We start from the raw sequence: 17,062 nt of genomic DNA on the forward strand, positions 1-17,062 counted from the left end.
TCTAAATTCCAGTGTATACAAACCTAGTCGCTCCAGTCTTTCAACATATGACAGTCCCGCCATTCCGGGAATTAACCTAGTAAACCTACGCTGCACGCCCTCAATAGCAAGAATATCCTTTCTCAAATTTGGAGACCAAAACTGCACACAGTACTCCAGGTGCGGTCTCACTAGGGCCCTGTACAACTGCAGAAGGACCTCTTTGCTCCTATACTCAACTCCTCTTGTTATGAATGCCAACATTCCATTGGCTTTCTTCACTGCCTGCTGTACCTGCATGCTTCCTTTCAGTGACTGATGCACTAAGACACCCAGATCACGTTGTACGTCCCCTTTTCCTAACTTGACACCATTCAAATAATAATCTGCCTTCCTATTCTTACCACCAAAGTGGATAACCTCACACTTATCCACATTAAACTGCATCTGCCATGCATCCGCCCACTCACACAACCTGTCCAAGTCACCCTGCAACCTCATAGCATCTTCCTCACAGTTCACACTGCCACCTAGCTTTGTATCATCGGCAAATTTGCTAATGGTACTTTTAATCCCTTCATCCAAGTCATTGATGTATATTGTAAATAGCTGCAGTCCCAACACCGAGCCTTGCGGTACCCCACTAGTCACTGCCTGCCATTCTGAAAGGGACCCATTTATCCCCACTCTTTGCTTTCTGTCTGTCAACCAACTTTCTATCCATGTCAGTACCCTACCTCCAATACCATGTGCTCTAATTTTGCTCACCAATCTCCTATGTGGGACCTTGTCGAAGGCTTTCTGAAAGTCGAGGTACACCACATCCACCAGCTCTCCCCTGTCAATTTTCCTAGTTACATCCTCAAAAAATTCCAGTAGATTAGTCAAGCACGATTTCCCCTTCGTAAATCCATGCTGACTCGGAACGATCCTGTTACTGCGATCCAAATGCTCCGCAATTTCGTCTTTTATAATTGACTCCAGCATCTTCCCCACCACTGATGTCAGACTAACTGGTCTATAATTTCCCGTTTTCTCTCTCCCTCCTTTCTTGAAAAGTGGGATAACATTAGCTACCCTCCAATCCACAGGAACTGACCCGGAATCTATAGAACATTGGAAAATCATTACTAATGCGTCCACAATTTCTAGAGCCACCTCCTTAAGTACCCTGGGATGCAGACCATCAGGCCCTGGGGATTTATCAGCCTTGAGTCCCATTAGTCTACCCAAAACTTTTTCCTGCCTAATGTAGATTTCCTCCAGTTCCTCTGTCACCCTAGGATCTCTGGCCACTAGAACATCTGGGAGATTGTTTGTATCCTCCTCAGTGAAGACAGATCCAAAGTACCGGTTCAACTCTTTAACCTATGTCCATTGATACCCAATTCACTAAGCCTGGGTAAAAGACTGTGTATTTACAACCTTATACACCTCCATAAGATTACCCCCTCATCCTCCTGCACTCCAAGGATTAAAGTCCTAGCCTGCTCAACCTCTCCCTGTAGTTCAGGCCCTCGAGTCCTGGCAAGATTCTTGGAAATCTTATCTGGGTTCACGAGATTGATCCCTGGGATGGCGGGACTGTCATATGTGGAAAGATTGAAAAGACTAGGCTTGTATTCACTGGGGTTTAGAAGGATGAGAGGGGATCTTATAGAGACATATCAAATTATAATAGGACTGGACAAGCTAGATGCAGGAAAAATGTTCCCAATGTTGGGGGAGTCCAGAACCAGGGGCCACAGTCTTAGAATAAAGGGGAGGCTATTTAAAACTGAGGTGAGAAGGAACTTTTTCATCCAGAGAGTTGTGAGTTTGTGGAATTCTCTGCCACAGAAGGCAGTGGAGGCCAATTCACTGGATGAATTTAAAAGAGAGTTAGATAGAGCTTTAGAGGCTAGCGGAATCACAGGATATGGGGAGAAGGCAGGCACGGGTTACTGATTATGGATGATCAGTCATGATCACAATGAATGGTGGTGCTGGCTCGATGGGCCAAATGGCCTCATCCTGCACCTATTTTCTATGTTTCTGCCCCCTTTCCAACTTAAAGTTTTTCCTATAACCAGATGACTAAAACTGAACATAATACTGTAAATGTGGCCTCACCAATGTCCTGTGGAACTGTAACATAACCTCCCAACTTCCATAGGCAATATGACTGATAAAGGCCAATGTGCCGAAAGCCTTCTTTGACCACCCTATCTACTTGTGACTGAACTTTCAAGGAACTACGTATCTGCACTTTTAGATCCTTTGTTCTCCAACACTCCCCAGAGCCCTCCATTCACTGTGTAGGTCCTGCCCTGGTTAGACTTCCCTTTGCAACACCTCACACTTCTCTGCATTAAACTTCATCAACCATTCTTCAGCCTACATGCCCAACCAATTTTTGACAAACGTCTTTCTATCTACAATACCATTCACTTTAGTGTCATCTGCAAACTTACTAATCATGCCATGTACATTCTCATTTAAATCATTGATGTAGATGACAAACACCAATGAACCCAGCACAAAACCCTGAGGCATACCACTAGTCATCGGCCTCCAGTCCAAAAAACAACCTTCCACCATTACCCTCTCCTTCTTTCCATTAAGCCAATTTTCTATCCAGTCAGCTATCTCTTCATATCATATCATATCATATATATACAGCCGGAAACAGGCCTTTTCGGCCCACCATGTCCGTGCCGCCCAGCGATCCCCGTACATTAACACTATCCTACACCCACTAGGGACAATTTTTGCATTTACCCAACCAATTAACCTACATACCTGTACGTCTTTGGAGTGTGGGAGGAAACCGAAGATCTCGGAGAAAACCCACGCAGGTCACGGGGAGAACGTACAAACTCCTTACAGTGCAGCACCCGTAGTCAGGATCGAACCTGAGTCTCCGGCGCTGCATTCGCTGTAAAGCAGCAACTCTACCGCTGCGCTATCTACTTCTTAGATCCCATGCAATCTAATCTTCCAGAACTACCATATGGACACTTGTCAAATGCCTTGCTGGAGTCCATGTATACTTTTACAGCCCTGCCCTCATCAATCTTTATCATCACCTTTTCAAAAAAATCAGATTTGTGAGGCACGATTTCCTATGTATAAAACCGTGCTGACTATCCCTATCAGCCCTTGTCCATCTAAATGCATGTAAATCTTGACCCTCAGAATACTCTCTGGGAACTTTCTGACCACAGATATTAGACTCACTATCCTGCAGTTCCCAGTGTTTTCTCTGTAGCCCTTCTTAAAAAGATGCACAACATGTACTACCCTCCAGTCATAAATCTCAGCTAGGGCACCTGCAATTTGATTGAAGTGAGGAGAAATTTATTTTCACTGTGGTTGCTGAATGTCCTGTCGAAGGCTTTCAAGGATCAGCCGTTAACTGCACAGAAAAAAAGATTGATTGTTTCTGTATATTAAACGTCAAAGGATATCGGGATAGAACATGAAAATTAACTTTGTGAGAGAAGTTCACTCATGATCTTGTTGAATTATGGAGCAGACTTATGGGGCCTTCTTCTTCTTATCGTGTCCACACATGCTCAACCAAATGGCCTATACCCATTTCCATTTCAGCTGTTCTTATGTAAAAGAATGGCTAAATACAAGTACAGATTTTTGTCCGATAAGAGAACAAGTGACAAATGTGGGACATCTAGAAAACAATGGGCTATCATTAGACTGAAAAAATAGCAACAAGTAGAATTTTAATCAAAGGTATTTTGCTTCATGAACAATTATGTCCTTCATTTTTGTAAAATTAAGAACTTATTTTCAAATGTATCCTTTCTCATTTTTCAAAATCTGTAATTTTTGTTTGCATGGCACACATTATTAATTAGCTCTACAATTTAACCCCCCAATTTTAACACCAGTATTAACTGACCAATGTATATTCCACCCTTTTCTACCTACCTTCAAATAAACCCCAAAGACATGGGTTTGTTATCTTGCCTTTGGCTGGACATCATTTCTTTATTTGATTATGTTCCTCTGGAGCTTCTTGGAATAAGTTCTTATATCAACTGTCGACACAAGGAACTGCAGATGCCGGTTTACAACGGTCCCTTTACCTCTTCCCACACCACCATCCAAGCACCCCAGCAGTCCTTCAAAATGAGACAGAGGTGCATGGACACCTCATATAATCTATCCTATTGCATCCAGTGTTCCCAGTCTGGCTCCTGTGCAATAATGGGACCGAGTGTAAACTCAGTGACTGTTTCGCCAATCACTTGTGCTCAGTCCTGCTAGATCTCCTAATTTCTAACCATTTGAACTCCTCTTCCCTTTCTGTCCTGGGCTTCCTCCGTTGCCAGTGTGCCACATGCAAATTGGAGGAATAGCATCTCACATTCCACTTGGGTAGTTTACAGGATGAAGCTTCCAATGGTATGAACATTGAATTCTCTAATTTTAGGTAACTGACATCCTCTTCTACCCCTTACCCCATTCCTCCTTTCTTCGCCCCCACCCCACTCCCCGGTGCACCGCCTGGACTCACACCTATTTCTCTCCTCCCCATCCAGCTACATTCCTTCCTCCAGCTTCACAATTCACAACTCGTCAATCCTTTTGTCTCACATTTTCTGTCTTTTGATCTTTGGCTTTTGTGTAACCATCTCTATCAAACGCTCCCCTCTCACCACCTATCACTTGCCAAGCTTTGTCCTGCCCCTCCTCTTTTCCAATTTTCTTGCCCCTCCTCCACAATCAGAATGAAGAAGCGTCCCGACACAAAACGCTATCTATCCATGTTCCCCAGACACGGTGCCTGACCTGCTGACTTACTCCTGCATTTTCTGTCTTTTTTTTCTTATATGAATTGTTATTCGTCTTTTCTCGGTGTAAATATGATACCACGCACCAAATATAACTCCACAGAGTTGAGACTCCTACTCCAAATAATGTTAGTTCTACATTCAAGTTATATTTGCACAATAGTTTTGGGAATGGCGTGATAGACACATAGGAACATAAGAAATAGGAGCAGTTGTTCTTCATTCATCCCTTCAAGCCTACTTGGTTATTCATCAGGATCATGGCTGATCTCCTAACTTAGCTCCATGTTTGTGCATATCCATCGAATCCCTAAATGTATAAAAATCTATCATAGAAACATAGAAAAATAGGTGCAGGAGTAGGCCATTCGGCCCTTTGAGCCAGCACTGCCATTCAATATGATCATGGTTGATCATCCAAAATCAGTACCCCGTTCCTGCTTTTTCCCCATATCCCTTGATTCCTTTAGCCCTAAGAGCCAAATCTAACTCTCTCTTGAAAACATCCAGTGAATTTGCCTACATTGCCTTCTGTGGCAGAGAATACCACAGATTCACAACTCTCTGGGTGAAAAGGTTTTTCCTCATTTCAGTCCTAAATGGCCTACCCCTTTATTCTTAAACTGAACCCTGGTTCTGGACTCCCCCAACAACGAGAATTTTTTTCCTGCATCTAGCCTATCCAATCCTTTAGAATGTTATATGTTTCTATACGATCCCCTCTCATCCTTCTAAATTCCAGTGAATATAAGCCCAGTCGACTCATTCTTTCATCATATGTCAGTCCCGCCATCCCAGGAATTAACCTGGTGAACCTATGCTGTACTCCCTCAACAGCAATAATGTCCTTCCTCAAATTAAGAGACCAAAATTGCACACAATACTCCAGGTGCGGTCTCACCAGTGCCCTGTACAACTGTGGTAGACCTCCTTGCTCCTAAACTCAAATCCTCTCGCAATGAAGGCCAACATGCCATTAGCTTTCTTCACTGCCTGCTGTACCTGCATGCTTACTTTCAGTGACTAATGTACAAGCACACCCAGGTCTCGTTGCACCCATTTTCCAAATCTGACACCATTCAGATAATAATCTGCCTTCCTGTCCTTGCCACCAAAGTAGTTAACCTCACATTTATCCACATTATACTGCATCTGCCATGCATCTGCCCACTCACCCAACCTATCCAAGTCACCCTGCAGCCTCATAGCATCCTCCTCGCAGCTCACACTCCACCCAGCTTTGTATAATCCGCAAACTTGGAGATGTCACATTTAGTTCCCTCGTCTAAATCTTTAATATATATTGTAAATAACTGAGGTCCCAGCACCGAGACTTGCGGCACACCACTAGTCACTGCCTGCCATTCTGAAAAGGACCCGTTAATTCCTACTCTTTGCTGCCTGTCTGCCAACCAGTTCTCTATCCATGTCAATACCCTACCCAAAATACCATGTGCTCTAATTTGCACACTAATCTCTTGTGTGGGACCTTGTCAAAGGCTTTTTGAAAGTCCAGATACACCACATCCACTGGCTCTCCCTTATCCATTCCACATCCTCAAAAAATTCCAGAAGATTAGTCGAGCATGATTTCCCCCTCATAAATACATGCTGCCGTTGACCGATCCTGTCACTGCTTTCCAAATGCGCTGCTATAACATCTTTAATAATTAATCGACTCAAACATCTTCCCCACTACCAATGTAAGGCTAACTGGTCTATAATTCCCTGTTTTCTCTCTCCCTCCTTTCTTAAAAAGTGTAGTTACATTGGCTACCCTCCAGTCCACAGGAACTGATCCAGAGTCGAGAGAACATTGGAAAATAATCACCAATGCATCCACGATTTCTAGGGCCACCTCCTTGAGTATTCTGGGATGCAGACCATCAGGCCCTGGGGGTTTACCTGCCTTCAGTCCCAACAATTTACCTAACACCATTTCCTGACTAATGTGGATTCCCTTCAGTTCCCATTAGATCCTCGGTCCCCTAGTATTTCTGGGAGATTGTTTGTGTCTTCCTTAGTGAAGACAGAACCAAAGTACTCGTTTAACTGTTCTGCCATTTCCTTGTTTCCCATCAATTTCTGTTTTGAAAATACATTCAACAGCTGAGCCACCTGAACACTTCACGATAGAGAATTCCAAAGATTCATTACAGTTTTGGTAGAAACGTCTTTTCATTGCAGTCCTGAATTGTCCACTCCTTTTTCTGAGACTACATCCCCTGGTTCTAGGGTAACATTCTGCCTTTATTCAACCTGTCTGGGGGATACAGGCCTAGTCTTTACAATCTCTCCTAACATGACAAATATGTAAAGCGTGGAACCAGTCTACCCAATCTTTTCTGTAATTCCTCAATGACAACTATCTCCAATCTTAAAAAAATATACCAAATCTGTGCATTATACTCCATGTGTAGTATCAGCAAGGCCCCACACATGCAGTAAGCCGTCATTCTTCTTTTATTCAAATCTCTCATACATAGTCAAACTAATTGCTTGTTTCACTTGTATGTTGGCTTTCAGTAACATGTGTAAGTACACCCAAGCCCCTATGAACATTAACAATACTCAATCTCTCATCATTTAAAGAAAACTTTTTTCCACATTATATTCCATCTGCCATGTTCTCACCAGTGTAGTTATATTTGCCACCTTCCAATCCAGAAGAATTAACTGAAGATGAAAAGCATAGTATCTATAACCTTTCAAAACCCTAGATATGGATCATGAGCTCCTTGGGATTTACCCACTCTCAAACTCACCAATATCTCTAGTAATATTTTTGACAAATATTTATTTCCTTAAGTTCCTTATTTTTGACACACCTTGTTTTTCAATATTTTTGACAGAATTATCGTGTCTTTTATGAAGATAATTCTTCCACCATTTCCTTATTGTCCTTTATAAATTTGCTTCTCTTTTTCTGTAAGAGATCTGCATTTGTTCTCACTAGTCATCTCCTTTTTACATTCCCCAAGAATCTCTTACACTCCATTTTTGTGTGTCACATGGTACATTTTCATCTGAGATCTTTCCTTTTCTTTAAATAAATTTCATGATCCTCCTTTGCTAAGTTTAAAATGTTCCCAACTCACAGTCCATTAGCATAATTGGACATTTAAAAAAAAAAATTACATTAATCAGTCTGAAGAAGGGTCTCGACCCGAAACGTCACTCATTCCTTCTCTCCTGAGATGCTGCCTGACCTGCTGAGTTACTCCAGCATTTTGTGAAATAAATACCTTCGATTTGTACCAGCATCTGCAGTTATTTTCTTACATTAATCTTTAATATTTCTATTGTTATATACCAAAGAAAATCAACTAGTACCATATTGGTAAAACGTCTTTTACTCTCAGTATGCCATCCTTCTAGTTAAGAAATAAGTAGGAGCAGGATTAGACCATTTGGCCCTTTCAACCTGCTTTGTCCTACTTATCATTTCTTTCAATTCACAGTTCTCTCATCTGGAGCCCACTAAAAATCTGTCCTAACTTCTCATCTAAATGTTGTCCATTATCAACATATCAAAAAACAGGTCATACATTTTATTTAGAATATATATAGTCATTCATTGTGTCACACAGCAAGGAAATTGGTCCTTCAGCCCTTTGAGTCCACAGTAACCATCACGCACCCATTAATTATCTTAATCCTACGCTAATCTGATTTTATTTTCCCATATTCCTGTTAACTCCTCCCGATTCTACCATTCACCTAAACTCTTGGGGCAATTTACAGCGGCCAATTGACCAACCAATCTGCATTTCTTTGGAACATTCATGAAACCCATGTAGCTACAGAGAGTATGTGCAAACTCCACACAGACAGCATTGGAAATCAGGTTTGAACCTGGAACCGAGACAGTAGTTGTGCCGTATTGCTGCAGATTGACCACACAAAGTTCTCGCTCATCCCTCCCTTTCCAGGGGGGTTTATGCATTTGATTTATCATGCTGCTCTCCCTTGATGATTTACATTGTGTCCCATTCAGCAAGACCTCAAATCTTTCAGCTATTCAAATCTATCCCCTTCTTGCATCCACAGCATTCTTCTGCATGCAAGAGGAGCCCAACTCTACATTTGGATAACACTGTCATTAGCACTGCCTCCTCTCAGCTTCAGTAACGTGTGGGTTTGATCCTAACCTAGGCTATTCCTTTTTGTCATCTGCATTTTCTCCTTGTGTGTGGGTGCATTTCTGCCAGGTACTTTGGTTTGCTCCCACAACCTTAAAGTGAGTGGGCTATTAGGTTAATTAACCACTGTAAATTATTCTTTTGTGTTCCCATGAGGCAAATAAATCAAAGTACAGTTATTGACCATGTGAGAGAGAATAATTTGCAGGGAAATAAAAGGGGGCGGGGGGGGGGGGGGGGGGTATGATTGATGGGTTTGCTATGTTGGGGCCGACATGGACCAAAGAGGCTGAATAATCTGAGAGCTATATTAATTCTGTACCATTCAATTCAGATACAGCTCTGAGAATTATGGTTCCACTAGGTTTTGGCCTCTTATGCATGTTATGCAGCTGTTCGAGGCACCCACCACTATCAGTGTAATACACTTCCCCCCCATACATCACCTTTAAACTTTGTCCTTCTCACCTTATATCTATGCTCTCTAATCTTTGACATTTCCACCTGGGAAAAAGGTTCTGAATGTCTACCCTAAGTGTCTCATAATGTTATATACTTCTAACAGGTCTTCCCTCAACATCCAATGCTCCAGAGAAAATAATCCAAGTTTGTCCAACCACTCTCTGTGGCCAATACCTTCAAATCCAGGCAGCATTTTTGGTAAACCTCGTCTGCATGCTTAGAACAGAGATGAGGAAAAACTTTTTCAGTCAGAGAGTTGTGAATCTGTGGAATTCTCTGCCTCAGAGGGCAGTGGAGGCCAATTCTCTGAATACATTCAAGAGAGAGCTAGATAGAGCTCTTAAGGATAGCGGAGTCAGGGGGCATGGGGAGAAAGCAGGAACGGGGTACTGATTGAGAATGATCAGCCATGATCACATTGAATGGTGGTGCTGGCTCGAGGGGCCGAATGGCCTACTCCTGCACTTATTGTCTATTGTCTATAATAGCTATTGCTGTAATCTTCCCTCTTGTTCAATTTATGATTGCACTCTTCCCTCCCAATTTATGCTAAATCCCATACACCAGTTTATTTCACACATTCATGACAGCAGTTTACATCCCCTATTCTCAATTCCTGCTGAGACTTTTCATCCCATCTCCTTCAGTCTTCACTGAAAATTTTCATCACTCTTCATCTGATGAAGGATCATTGCAACATTGATTTCATTTCTTTCTCCTCGGATGCTGCCTGGCATGCTGATGATTTCCAGCTTTTCCTAATTTATTTCTGATTTCCAACTTTCTCTATATTCTGAGTTTGCATCAATACTCAGTTAATGATGGAATAAAAAAGCGAAAACATGTTTAGAAAAATTTGCAAAGAAATTAAAAAGAAATAACTGAAATATCACATTTACATAAGTATTCACACCCTTTGCTATGACACTCAAAATTGAGCTTATGTTCATCCTGTTTCCATTGATTATTCTTGTGATGTTTCTACATCTTGATTGGAGTCCACCAGTGATAAACTAAATTGATTGGACATGATTTGGAAAGGCACACACCTGTCTATATAAGATCCCACAGTTGACAGTGCATGTCAGAGCAAACACCAAGCTAGGAAGACAAAGGAATTGTCCGTAGACCTCCGAGACAGGATTGTGCTGAGACACAGATCTGGAGAAGGGTATAAACCAATTTCTGCAGCATTGCAGGTCCCGAAGAGCACAGTGGCCTTCGTCATTCTTAAATGGAAGAACTTTGGAACCACCAGGACTCTTCATAGAGCTGGTCACCCGGCCAAACTGAGCAATCGAGGAAGAAGGGCCTTGGTCAGGGAGGTGACCAAGAACCCGATGGTCACTCTGAGAGAGCTCCAGTGTTCCTCTGTGAAATGGGAGAACCTTCCAGAAGGACAACTATATCTGCAGCACTCCACCAATCAGGCCTTTATGGTAGAGTGGCCAGATGGAAGCCACTCCTCAGTAAAAGGCAGATGACAACGCTTGGAGTTTGCCAAAAGGCAGCTAATGGACTCTCAGACCATGAGAAACAAGATTCTCTGGTCTGATGAAACCAAGATTGAACTCTTTGGCCTCAATGTCAAGCGGCACCGCTCAACACCTGGCCAATACCATACCTACGGTGAAGCATGGTGGTGGCAGCATCATGCTGTAGAGATGTTTTTCAGCGACAGGAACTGGGAGACTAGTCAGGATCGAGGGAAAGATGAACGGAGCAAAGTACAGGGGGATCCTTGATAAAAACCTGCTCCGGAGTGTTCTCAACCTCAGACTGGGGCGGATGTTCACCTTCCAACAGGACAACGACCCTAAGCACACAGCCAAGACAACGCAGGAGTGGCTTTGTGACAAGTCTGTGAATGTCCTTCAGTGGCCCAGCCAGAGCCCAGACTTGAACCCGATTGAATATCTCTGGAGGGATCTGAAAATAGCTGTGCATCAACGCTCCCCATCCAACCTGACAGAGCTTGAGAGGATCTGCAGAGTAGAATGGGAGAAATTACCCAAATACAGGTGTACCAAGCTTGTAGCGTCATACCCAAGAAGACTTGAGGCTGTAATCGCTGCCAAAGGTGCCTCAACAAAGTACTGAGTAAAGGGTCTGAATACTTATGTAAATGTGATATTTCAGTTATTTCTTTTTAATTACTTTACAAAAATTTCTAAAGACCTGTTTTCAATTTTTTATTATGGGGTATTGTGTGTATTTTGATGATAAAAAAATGAATTTAATCCATCTTAAAATAAGGCTGTAATGTAGCATAATGTGGAAAAGTGAAGGGGTCTGGATACTTTCTGAATGCACTGTAGATAATGACTGTATAATTGAAACAAATGTGTTGATTTTAGAAGATGTGTATTCAATACCTTCACACTAGATTTAATTTTATAGAACACAGAACAGCACAGCTCAAGAACAGGTCCTTCAGACTACAATGTGCATGCCAAACATGATGCCATGTTAAACTAATCCTCTCTGCAAGTATGTGATCCATACCTCTCCATTATCTGCATATGCATGTGTCTATACAAAAGCCTCTTAAATGTCACTCTCATATCTGCCTCCATCACCATACCTGACAGCTGTTCGAGGCACCCACCACTATCAGTGTAATACACTTCCCCCCCATACATCACCTTTAAACTTTGTCCTTCTCACCTTATATCTATGCTCTCTAATTTTTGACTTTCCACCTGGGAAAAAGGTTCTGAATGTCTACCCTAAGCGTCTCATAATGTTATATACTTCTAACAGGTCTTCCCTCAACATCCAATGCTCCAGAGAAAATAATCCAAGTTTGTCCAACCACTCTCTGTAGCCAATACCTTCAAATCCAGGCAGCATTTTTGGTAAACCTCATCTGCATGCATAGAACAGAGATGAGGTAAAACTTTTTCAGTCAGAGTTGTAAATCTGTGGAATTCTCTGCCTCAGAAGGCAGTGGAGGCCAATTCTCTGAATGCATTCAAGAGAGAGCTAGATAGAGCTCTTGAGGATAGCAGAGTCAGGGGTACGGGGAGAAGGCAGGAATGGGGTACTTATTGAGAATGATCAACCATGATCACATTGAATGGTGGTGCTGGCTCGAAGGGCTGAATGGCCTACTCCTGCACCTATTGTCTATTGTCCAAAGCCTCCAGATTTTTCCTGCATGGGACGACCAGAACTGTGCACAATACTCCAAATGTAGTCTAACCAAAGTCCTATAAAGCTGCAACATGACTTCCTGACACATACTCAATGCTTCGACCGATGAAGGCGAGCCTTCTTTATGCCTTCTTTGTCATTCGAGCTACTTGTGTTGCAACTTTCAGGGAGCTGTGGACTTGGACTTTATGATCCCTCAAAGTTGTTATGTGTCCTACCATTAACTGTATACTTTCTCCATATAAAATGTAGCACCTCACACTTCCTCAGATTAAACTCCATCTGTCATTTCTCTGCCCATTTTTGTAGCTGATCTATATCCCGCTGTGTCTTTTGACAGCGCTCCTCGCTGACTGTGACCCCATAGAATTTGTTGTGTGCAAATTTACAAACCAACCCATCTACATTTAATTTTATCTACACGTAATTTATTTTTTGCTACTAACCTTGTGTCTTCCTCTAATTTTGTAGTGTCCAAGTTTCCCATCTGCATGCAATATAAGTTTATCCATTCTCTGTAGGAGTTGCCCTATGGATGCACAGCCGGTCTCTGTCCCCTGCACCCACGTTATTTTGTCTCCACGAATAGTTTTATTGGTTGAAGCAGTTAATTCTTTATCTGAACTTGTACTCTGACCTGCCAGCACTCCATCCTCAAAATTGCCACTCTGATGAAGAGCGATGACTTCTTGCAAAATTTTGTCACCGATTTTGTGCCCCAAGAAGTTATCCACAAAGCATAAGCCGTACTGATTCATACAAGGTACTATATGCTCTAACACCAGCCTTGATAAATTGATTCTCTTATTGCTCGTCGTTTTAGGGCAACGGTGTTTATTCAGGGTATCAGATACCACCCACGAATCACATTTTGCTTGGATATTCGACGTTTCCTTGGAGCATTTTGGTACTTCATCCTCGGTATCTCCATCGTTTTTCAGTTTGCCACTTTCTAAACTCTTTGAACTGTCTGTGAAAAGTTTATTCGCGGGATCCAAAGAAGAATCTCCATGTGGTGTTGGTATTTGGGTTGGCATCGTTGGAATCCTGCTGGCATGTGGTGAGTTCGTGCCGTACGTGTCAAACATCATGTCCGCGTGCTTGTTGACTGCTCGAGAACACTGGCGTTTACGCGGCGGCTCCGCGCACTCGCGATCAGCCGGGGACGCGCTCTCGTCCTCGCGGCTGTCGGGTTCGCCGAACGGTCGAGCGTAGGAGCCTCGCCAACTGTCAGCAGTCCCCGAGCGCCCCGCCGCCTGTCCGAGCGCGCGCTCACGCTCGAGCTGCAGAACTCCGTCACCTGGCGCGAGCCGCTGAAGACCCCTTGTGCCGCTCTGAGGATCCCCGACCAACCGCCTCAGTCGGCGAGCGCCATCCGCGTCGTGAGCCGCGGCGTCGGGTTGCTTCTCCATGCCTTTCACTTCTGGGGCATGATAGATAGCAAGTCTCGGGTAAAGTTGCTCGCTCACTATCGCCCACTCGTTTGCATTGTGCGGGTGTGCTCCCCCTGTCTAGCAAAGGGAGCGCGTGCACGCGGCTGCCTCCAGGTCCGGGTGCCGCGAACTGCTGTCGGATCCCAGCACGCGTTGCTGCTGCTTTTTACAACCCTCGAACCCCGTCATCATATTCAACTATTCCCGCCGACTGGTTATAAAGTTCAGCACATTGTGCGGCCGAGGCGACCTTCGCTTCACTGTATGTACACGCACTCTCGAAACGTTTTCTATCAGTTTTTCCATTGGTCTGAAAGTTTCAAAATAATTTCTGCATTCCCGCTGCTGCAGAAAGCGAGTCCATTGAGTTTTCAAGCTCATTGGAAAATAAATCCTCAGTGGCATCCGCATCGAAAAGTGCATTACTGCGCCCAAGTTGTTCTTATTTATACTCGTAGCCATGTGACCAACTTATTTTGGGAAATGAGTAGTTGCACTTTTTAAAACTCATGTACGGGTTTGGTTGTGAGGTCACTTGCCAGATTGTGGGATTATTGTCCATCTCGGATTGTCATGAAAAGGTGATGCACAATCGTAATCTTAAATCACTAAAATACAGGGTTGAAACTACTCCCAAAGTGTTGTTCAGCTGAGATTCCCTGAATCTGACCCAAATAGGAAGAAGACATGGTGATAGGTGTTCAAACCAGGATGGCATGTGACATAAAACATAGAACAGTAAGCACAGGAACACAGGCTTTGGACCATTGTCTGTACCAAACATGATGCCAAGTTAACTAATCTCCTTCCTTCTCTCCCGAGATGCTGCCTGACCTGCTGAGTTACTCCAGCATTTTGTGAATAAATCGATTTGTACCAGCATCTGCAGTTATTTTCTTTTTAACTAATCTCCTCTGCCTGCAAGATTCATATCCGTCCTTGTATATCCATGAGCCTATCCTAAACCCTCTTAAATGCTACTATTGTCCCTGCCCCCACCACCACCTTTAGCAGTGTGTTCCAGCACCCACCACTCTGTTAAAAAGCTGCCTTGCACATCTCTTTTACAATAGACAATAGACAATAGGTGCAGGAGTAGGCCATTCAGCCCTTCGAGCCAGCACCGCCATTCAATGCGATCATGGCTGATCACTCTCAATCAGTACCCCGTTCCTGCCTTCTCCCCATACCCCCTCACTCCGCTATCCTTAAGAGCTCTATCCAGCTCTCTCTTGAAAGCATTCAACGAACTGGCCTCCACTGCCTTCTGAGGCAGAGAATTCCACACCTTCACCACTCTCTGACTGAAAAAGTTCTTCCTCATCTCCGTTCTAAATGGCCTACCCCTTATCCTTAAACTGTGGCCCCTTGTTCTGGACTCCCCCAACATTGGGAACATGTTTCCTGCCTCCAATGTGTCCAATCCCCTAATTATCTTATATGTTTCAATAAGATCCCCCCTCATCCTTCTAAATTCCAGTGTATACAAGCCCAATCGCTCCAGCCTTTCAACATACGACAGTCCCGCCATTCCGGGAATTAACCTAGTGAACCTACGCTGCACGCCCTCCATAGCAAGAATATCCTTCCTCAAATTTGGAGACCAAAACTGCACACAGTACTCCAGGTGCGGTCTCACCAGGGCCCGGTACAACTGTAGAAGGACCTCTTTGCTCCTATACTCAATTCCTCTTGTTATGAAGGCCAACATTCCATTGGCTTTCTTCACTGCCTGCTGTACCTGCATGCTTCCTTTCATTGACTGATGCACTAGGACACCCAGATCTCGTTGAACTCCCCCTCCTCCTAACTTGACACCATTCAGATAATAATCTGCCTTTCTATTCTTACTTCCAAAGTGAATAACCTCACACTTACCTACATTAAACTGCATCTGCCATGTATCCGCCCACTCACACAACCTGTCCAAGTCACCCTGCAGCCTTATTGCATCTTCCTCACAATTCACACTACCCCCCAGCTTAGTATCATCTGCAAATTTGCTAATGGTACTTTTAATCCCTTCGTCTAAGTCATTAATGTATATCGTAAATAGCTGGGGTCCCAGCACCGAACCTTGCGGTACCCCACTGGTCACTGCCCGCCATTCCGAAAGGGCCCCATTAATCCCCACTCTTTGCTTTCTGTCTGTCAACCAATTTTCTATCCATGTTGGTACCCTACCCCCAATACCATGTGCCCTAATTTTGCCCACTAATCTCCTATGTGGGACCTTGTCGAAGGCTTTCTGAAAGTCGAGGTACACCACATCCACTGACTCTCCCCTGTCAATTTTCCTAGTTACATCCTCAAAAAATTCCAGTAGATTTGTCAAGCATGATTTCCCCTTCGTAAATCCATGCTGACTCGGTATGATCCCGTTACTGCTATCTAAATGCTCAGCAATTTCGTCTTTTATAATTGACTCCAGCATCTTCCCCACCACTGATGTCAGACTAACTGGTCTATAATTACCCATTTTCTCTCTATTTAAAGCTATGACATTTTCACCCTGGGAAAATAGTTCTGACTGTCTGCCCAATCTGTTTCCATATTTTTAATATATTTCTATCAAGCCTTACCTCAACCTCCAACACTCTAGAGGAAACAATCCAAGTTTCTTCAACCTCTCCTTATAATGAACACGCTCTAATCCAGGCAACATTCTGGTAAATCTCTCCAATATGTCCACCAAACGTTACACCAAAACTGCACAGGATAGTCCAAATGTAGCCGACAAAACTCCTATAACACTAAAACATGACATGACGCAATGCCCCTTCTTTACCATTCTATCTACTTGCTTTGCAACTTTCAGGGAACTATGGCCTTGGACCTCAAGATCCCTCCATATATCAATGCTGTTAAGGGTCTTTCATTAACTGTATACTTCTTACATTCAACCTCCCAAAGTGCAACACCCCACACTTGCTTAAGTTAAACTCCTGCCACTTCTCCATTCATTTTCCATGCTGATCTTTATCTCGCTGTATACTTTGACAACTCTCCTTGCTGTCTGCAACTCCACCAATTTTGATATTATCTGCAAACTTACTAATTAATCCATCTATATTTACGTCTATGCCATTTATAT

At 43.3% G+C, this 17,062-nt stretch overlaps 1 protein-coding gene across 2 annotated transcripts in view; it reads right to left on the reverse strand.

Moving 5' to 3' along the window:
• The window catches only part of egln3 (egl-9 family hypoxia-inducible factor 3), a 43,022-nt gene extending 29,012 nt beyond the window's left edge, over positions 1 to 14,010 (reverse strand). For both annotated transcript variants that reach the window (XM_078407157.1, XM_078407156.1), the window contains exon 1: positions 12,982 to 14,010. In XM_078407157.1, coding sequence (XP_078263283.1) covers positions 12,982 to 13,947 — 966 coding nt within the window. In that variant the 5' untranslated portion in view covers positions 13,948 to 14,010. The remainder of the gene's footprint in view (positions 1 to 12,981) is intronic.
• Between the last annotated feature and the right edge of the window lie 3,052 nt (positions 14,011 to 17,062).

The sequence above is a fragment of the Rhinoraja longicauda genome, chromosome 10 (assembly GCF_053455715.1).
Source record: "Rhinoraja longicauda isolate Sanriku21f chromosome 10, sRhiLon1.1, whole genome shotgun sequence".
Lineage (NCBI taxonomy): Eukaryota > Metazoa > Chordata > Chondrichthyes > Rajiformes > Arhynchobatidae > Rhinoraja > Rhinoraja longicauda.